We start from the raw sequence: 7,028 nt of genomic DNA, 5'->3' as shown, positions 1-7,028 counted from the left end.
TAACTACCCTGTGAGAGGCCTGGTTTATGAGGGAGGAAACACGCTAATGGATTTGTCAGATCTTGTAGCCAATGCCTGCATTTGCCTTCAGGAGAATAATATTCCTTTTAATGTCCTCATATCTGATTCTGGCAAGAAGGTCTTTGTTTTTCCTCAGGTATTTTTCATTCCATACTAAATTGTGTAAATTCTTAAAGTTTTCTGGGAAGTATGAACGTTATTGCGTGAGCCTTTTTTTTTTCTTTTCTTTATTCTTTTGAGGGGTTGCGGTGAGGGGTGAGGAGGTTTGACTAATACGTAATATTTGAAAAGTTTCTCTTATCAGATGTAACTGCAAATGCACTACTTCCTGTCTTATCCTTAGTGAATGTGGAACTACTAATTATGAAATAAATATAATTTATGGGTATGATAGGCTGCCATATAATTGGTTGGGTCCTTGTCAGAAGCATGTCATGATTATGCTTTTTATGGCAATTTATATAGCTCTGGTCCATCAGTTTGCCTAGTGAAAGAGACCTATATCCACTTAGATCTTATGTTCTAATATAAAGGGGAAAACGGCCTAATGATTTTTCTCCAAAACACTATGCAGTGCTATGCTGAGAAACAAGCTCTCGGCGATGTGAACCAAGAGCTCTTAGATACTCAGGTGAATCCTGCTGTGTGGGAGATAAGTGGTCACATGGTGCTCAAGAGAAAGGAGGATTATGAAGAGGCTACTGAAGACTATGCTTGGAGGCTCCTGGCTGAGGTCTCACTCTCAAAAGACCGATTCCAAGAAGTGAAAGATTGTATCTTTGAAGCCACAGGGTTGGTGGAGTCTAAAGAGGAAGTTGCAGATGCTGCTGAGAACAAAGAAACCTCTTTCCGTGGTGCAACTCCAGTGTCATCTCGTCATTTCCCACAAGGCTGTTTGGTTCTTGAGTGAGTTTGGTCTATTGGTGTGCCTTTGTCTGGAATAAAGCTTTTGCTATAGCAATATTGTTGCTTGGTGCAGTATTATTGTCATTGGTGTGTTTTCTTTCATCCTGTATCTACTATTGAACTTTCAGTGGGCTACTTTCCTGCTGCTATTATGAATGATTGTCAACGGATAAGCTTATTTTTAATATTAAGACAAGTTGCCCAATGTTGTTATTTTCCTGATTCTCTAAGTCACATTTAGTTACACGTCTTGGGTGGGATACCCTTAAAGATTTTCATAATCTGGTGTTAGTTGCTTTCTGCTGATTCAATACTCATGACTGTAAATAGAAATATCATTGTCTTTGATTTTCATGGAAAAAAGAAAGTAATGAATATTAGTAATTTAGTCCACATGTCTTAAGCATAAAAGAAAAGCCAACTACCGAAAGCTAACTGGTTTTGCATGTTGTTTTAACATTGTACTTTAACTGGTAAGATTTCTTTCGTAACAAAGTAGCTAATTTTTGTGAATACTTCGTAATGGAAGTGCCATGAAGGCTTCGAACCAGAAATCGTCCAATACAGTTTCCATGGAAAATTTGATCATTAAGAATGGAGGGTTGATGGAGTAGTGATCAGCTGTTCAGTAAGTAGTTTGAACCATGACAGAGATGTTTGCAAACCGTAATGTGATGGAGGACAAGGTGGGGGTTTATTTTCACTGTAGACGAGATATATTCAGCCTCAAGTGGTAGGCCATACCTTCAATAATTGTGATTGACGTGGGGGTTGTATAGACCAATGGGTTGTGGAGAGTGCTAAGTTAATTTCACTAATGATAGTATGCTGTTTATTTGATTGTTATGGTCAAGCTGCTATGGTTGTTTTGGATTTCTGTGGGGCCTAGATTTAATGATGATGGTCTCAGCGCAGAAGGAAATAGACCTGGCACTTGGAAAGCCAAAAACACTTCATGCAAGTGGATTGGTGCATTCAGCGCAGAAGGAAATAGACCTGGCACTTGGAAAGCCAAAAACACTTCATGCAAGTGGATTGGTGCATCTGAAAATGGTGTGGCTTCTTGAAATGATGGTAATATTTTTTGATGTTACAATTATTCTATTTGTCCATCTTTTCTTGTAACTAAATAACAGTTAGAATTTTGGTATACTTAAGTCTACTGTTGTTCCTTTACTTTGTTCACTTCTTATCGCGTTGGCTATGTGTCTGTTAGAAATTAGCAATCATACCTAGTATAATGTTCTATTATGTACTTAGTTACTGTGAGATTCAATTAGTTGATGAATTGTTATTTATGATAAAATACATGCTTCTATTTGAGTAATTTTTGGTTGTGTTACATCACATTACATGCTGATTATTTATTACATGTGAGCGTGATTTGGCTTGTTGGCTGTTTTTCAGAGAAGTTTAGTGTGATTCCTTCTTATACCCTTTTTTTTGCTGCATGTAATTGATATTTGCCTGCCTGGACATGATCTGTTGGTTTTTGGTGTCTTATGTTAGTAGTTCTTGTCTTGTGGTTATATCAGTTCGTATGAGTTTAGTTTGTGACTCTTCTTTTTGGTGTATTCCAAACTATTACTCAAGATAGGAGGGATCAGTCTGATACTAGTTTAAGATTTGTCAGTAGCTTATGTAGTACAGACACTACTATCATGAGCTATGTCATGTTGCACCTGCATCTGGTATGCTTGTTTGATACTCTTATTGTGTCTATTCTTAGAATTGCCGTGTGTCATTTCCATGTTGGTGTGAACTCAACTTCTTTCACTCAATTATTTACTTTTTGGGTTTTCTATGTAAGAATTTACTGCTTCATACTATGTGCCAGTGCATATTATGTCTTACACGAGTGCACACATGGATAGTTTGTTGAGGATGCATGCATGCTCATGACTGATCAGCTCTATGTAACTGCTGCTAGTGTGTGTGTGTGTGTGTGCAAGCGCCTGCTGCTTGTGTGCTTTCTTGTGCCTGTGCAAGGCTGTACTTACTTAATTCTGCATTATTTGTTTTTTAACAATTTAATTAACATATTAATTGTTGTCATGTTTTTGTTACATAGTTCATGCTGTGTTCATTATTTGCAATTTCACGCATCTTTACTTGACAGTACCGAAATCTGACCCATTTTAATTTTAATTTTTTTAATATTCCTTGTTTCTAAGATATTGGGGGATCTTTGCACTTGCACTTTTGGTTTCTTTACTTATTTCACTCTCTTTGAGTTACAAGTTTCAAAAGCAATTTTACTCTAACAGTCTTCATCCTATGGCGGGGATATCAAAGGAGGAGAGAATCTCCCTTCTGACATCTCCCTCGACATTTTTTTCTCTTGAACTGGTGAATATACTAAAAAGACATTCCGCTTGTTACCTAAGTGACCTATAAAGAATTAAATTATCATCTAACCCTTTCATAAAATGGTGTTGTTATAGGGCATTGCTCTGATGGTCACACCATTTTGATATGAGCACAGCCACGACTTGTTGATTCATGAAGTCCTTGAGTGCTTACCCCAAGATGATTGACTCTTAACAGCTTCTTGCTGCCGCATTCAGTAGGGGAAGCTAGGATCCCGTAATTATGGCTGGGTTATGGCAGCTTCAGGCCCTTTGTCAAATCAAATCTTTCACACTCTCAGGTAATGGGTTATCCTTATGATCTATTCTATGCCCATGAACTTCAATTATGACTAACAAGAAAGCTGTTTGATCCCGCCAGAAAAGGGTAGCTTGATTGTGCATGCTGACAATCTTATTACTTGTCGAAGGCTTCTCCAGTAGATGAGGCCTCAGCCAAAGGTTACCTACCACCAAAGGTCTTGAAAAGAATGGTGTGAAGGACGTCATATTGTGTAACTATCCTTCGAAGGGCCTCGTTTATGAGGGCAGAAATGCACTAAATATCTTGCAGATACATTTGCTATTGCATCGTCAAGATAATAGCATCTATATATTTTGAGCTTTTTCCTCAGGCCTTCCTAGAGGGTCCTCCTGTTCACTCAGGTATCAGTCTTTCCTGAAATTATGTAATTTAAGTTCGCTAGGAAATGCTATGTGACTGCACGAGGCGTTACGTGGTGGTAGACCATGACAAGGATATGTAGTACTTTTGTTTTATGAATGCTGGTTGGCACCTTTCAGTCCTATGGTTGATATTTGTCACATGATCCTCTTAAATCTGCCGGCTACACCTAGAGCTGAAGCACTGAGGAAAAAGAATATTGTTAGAATAAGTTTATTGGGTATTGGGTTAATGGGCTGTGACCCGTTAACCATACTCCTCTTTGTATGCATATATATATGTATTCTTAACTATCTTAATGACTCAATTGATTAGGGTTTTTGATCCTTCAACATGGTATCAGAGCGATACCCTCCAAACCCTAACCCTTGTTCTTAAAAAAAAAAAAAAGTACTAACCTTCTCTGCTCTCCTCCGCTCCGCAACCGGACTTCACCACCCTCCAAACCCTAACCCTCGACGACGGTGCCGGAGTCTCTTCGAGCTGCTCACCACCGCCCTGCGTTTAGTTCTCATCGCCGCCATCAAAAAAAAAAAAAAAAACAAACAAAGAAAGCATCCTCGTCTGCAGCATATTTCTCAACAAGTGGGCGGAAGACACGATCAGAGAGGAGAGCCTTGTCGGTAATAAGATAAAGAAGGTCAACTGCCCTCTTTTATCTTTTAAAGGCTAACTGCCTTTTGTTTCATTAAAATAAAGTGGGGGAATGTCGAGAAGGACTGACGAAGGAATCTTGAAACTCTGTCCGCTTATGTGTTAATCTCAAATCAAAGGATTCTTTGATTAAAACTCCTTTTTGCTACTACTGACTATCCTATAACAATGTCTTTTGATATCTCCTCTGATGTTACTACTGTCACTACTCCTACTACTGAGATTTCTGCACCAAAGGTGGTTTTGGGAACCACGGTAAAGTTAAATGGCACAAACTATCTTCTTTGGGCACATGCCTTTCGTATTTTCATTGGTGCTCAGAACAAATTAAATCATCTTCTGGCATCTCCGCCCCTCACTACAGATCCTACCTACAGTTCATGGCTATCGTCTGATTATTGTGTTATGACTTGGCTTCTAAACAGTATGGAAGCACAGATCAGTAGCAGTGTTATGTTCTTAACCACTGCGAAGGAGATGTGGGACAGCCTGAAGATTATGTACGGGAATGAGAAGAATGTTTCCCGTGTATTTGAGATCTATGAGCGACTGTTTGCACTGAAACAGGGAGATAGATCAGTTCCTGAGTTCTTTGGTGAGTTGAAGGGACTGATAGACGAACTGGAGATGCATCAGCCTGCAGTAGCTGATGCAGCGACGCTGTTGGGATATCGCCGTGACCTGGCGGTGTCCAAGTTTCTTTCTGGATTGCACCCTACCTTACAGTCCCAGGTGAGGGGACAGATATTGGGTGGAGATACCGTTCCTTCACTAACTGCTACATTCTCCAGAGTTATGCAGGTCTCTACTGGTGTTACTTCTACCACTGCACCGTCTCCACCTTCAGTTCATCAGTCTGCCATGTTCTCTAGTCGAGGCAGAGGCCGCGGTCGTGGTCGTGGTCGTGGTCGTGATTCAGGGGGAGGACGTGGTTCCTTTAGTGGGAGACATGATGATTCTGATAGGGGCTCACGTCAGTGTAGTCACTGTGGGAGGACCAATCATGTTTCTGAGAAGTGCTGGGAAAAGTTTGGTCGTCCTCAGTGGGCTCAGGTCGCTGACGCCGAGTCGACTCGCTCGTCTATTTCTGCTACTACTTCTGGTGGTCCAGCTGCTACTGCTACCACTGTTCAGATTTCTCAGGCAGATTATGAGCGATTACGCCAGCTAGAGCTCTCTCAGAACAGTCATTCTGCTACTCATGCATCCTCTTCAGGTATGGATGCTTACATAGCTTCTTCTCACAAACCCCGGGTACTAGATTCTGGAGCCTCATCTCATATGACAGGTATAAAGGATCACTTTGTATCTTTACATCTTTCTGATAAGCTTCCCTCTATCCGCATTGCTGATGGTACTCTTTCTCTAGTTCGTGGTGATGGAGTAGTTCATGCTACTTCCTCTTTAAAACTAACTGATGTGTTATATGTTCCCAAATTCCCTGTTAGCCTATTATCCATTAGCAACTTTACAAAACAAAATAATTGTAAAGTCACCTTCTTTCCATTTTATTGTGTTTTTCAGGACCTAGCAACTGGGATGACGATTGGTTTAGGGCATGAGAGAGGAGGTATGTACTATTTGGACGACAGTGTGCCAAAGGTTGGTCTTGTTGCATCACGGCCTGACTCTACTTTATTGTGGCACTAGCGTTTGGGTCATCATTCACTACAAAAACTTAGATCGGTAGTTTCTGTTCAACCATCTATTTCCTCTTTAGGTTGTGAGTCGTGTGAACTAGGTAAGCACCATCGTGCTACTTTTCAGAGTCGAGTCGATAAATGCAGTAGCTTTGCTTTTGAGTTGGTTCATTCTGATGTCTGGGGTCCTTATCGTGTTCCCTCTGTGCAAGGTTATCGATATTTCATTATATTTGTTGATGATTTCTCTCGCATGACGTGGCTTTATTTGTTAAAAGAGAGATCAGAGGTCTCGCGCGTTATTGAATACTTTTATAATGAAATAAAAACTCAGTTCTCTACTTCTATTTGTATTCTTCGTACTGATAATGATTTGGAATATATGAAAAGTGATGTTTCAAAATTTTGTGCTCTTAATGGCATTATTCATCAGACTTCTTGCTCTCACACTTCACAACAAAATGGAGTTGCTGAGAGGAAGCATAGGCATATTCTAGATGTTGCTAGAACACTGATGATACATATGAATATTCCAAAGTATTTGTGGTCTGATGCTGTTCTCACTGCAAATTATTTGATTAATCGCATGCCTTCCTCTGTCCTTGATGGTTTAATACCATTCAATTGTCTTTATCCCGATAAAAAACAATTCTCTGTGATTCCCCGTGACTTTGGTTCTACGTGTTTTGTTCAGGATTTAACTGTTGGTTTGGATAAGTTGTCATATAGATCCATCAAATGTGTTTTTGTTGGATACTCTCGTACTCAAAAAGG

General features: G+C 39.9%; 2 protein-coding genes and 1 long non-coding RNA gene across 3 annotated transcripts in view; all 3 read left to right on the top strand.

Annotated features, from left to right (window-relative positions):
* The window catches only part of LOC109824188 (GDP-L-galactose phosphorylase 2-like), a 5,325-nt gene extending 4,182 nt beyond the window's left edge, over window positions 1-1,143 (top strand). Inside the window, 2 exon segments of the mRNA XM_020390721.1 lie at window positions 1-157; window positions 596-1,143. The exon segment at window positions 1-157 is cut by the window's left edge and continues 18 nt beyond it. Of these exon segments, the coding sequence (XP_020246310.1) occupies window positions 1-157; window positions 596-931 (493 nt within the window). The 3' untranslated portion in view covers window positions 932-1,143.
* LOC109824382 lies at window positions 1,908-4,494 on the top strand. Its single transcript, XR_002242623.1, has 3 exons — window positions 1,908-2,001; window positions 3,372-3,577; window positions 3,658-4,494. It is a non-coding gene; the product is annotated as an uncharacterized LOC109824382 (long non-coding RNA).
* Window positions 4,519-7,028, top strand: part of LOC109824187 — a 3,549-nt gene continuing 1,039 nt past the window's right edge. The window contains exons 1-3 of the mRNA XM_020390720.1: window positions 4,519-5,830; window positions 6,139-6,170; window positions 6,265-6,957. Coding sequence (XP_020246309.1) covers window positions 4,783-5,830; window positions 6,139-6,170; window positions 6,265-6,957 — 1,773 coding nt within the window. The 5' untranslated portion in view covers window positions 4,519-4,782. The remainder of the gene's footprint in view (window positions 5,831-6,138; window positions 6,171-6,264; window positions 6,958-7,028) is intronic.

The sequence above is a fragment of the Asparagus officinalis genome, chromosome 9 (genome assembly GCF_001876935.1).
Source record: "Asparagus officinalis chromosome 9, Aspof.V1, whole genome shotgun sequence".
NCBI classification, from domain to species: Eukaryota; Viridiplantae; Streptophyta; class Magnoliopsida; order Asparagales; family Asparagaceae; genus Asparagus; species Asparagus officinalis.
This window is presented reverse-complemented; position numbering and strand designations above follow the sequence as displayed.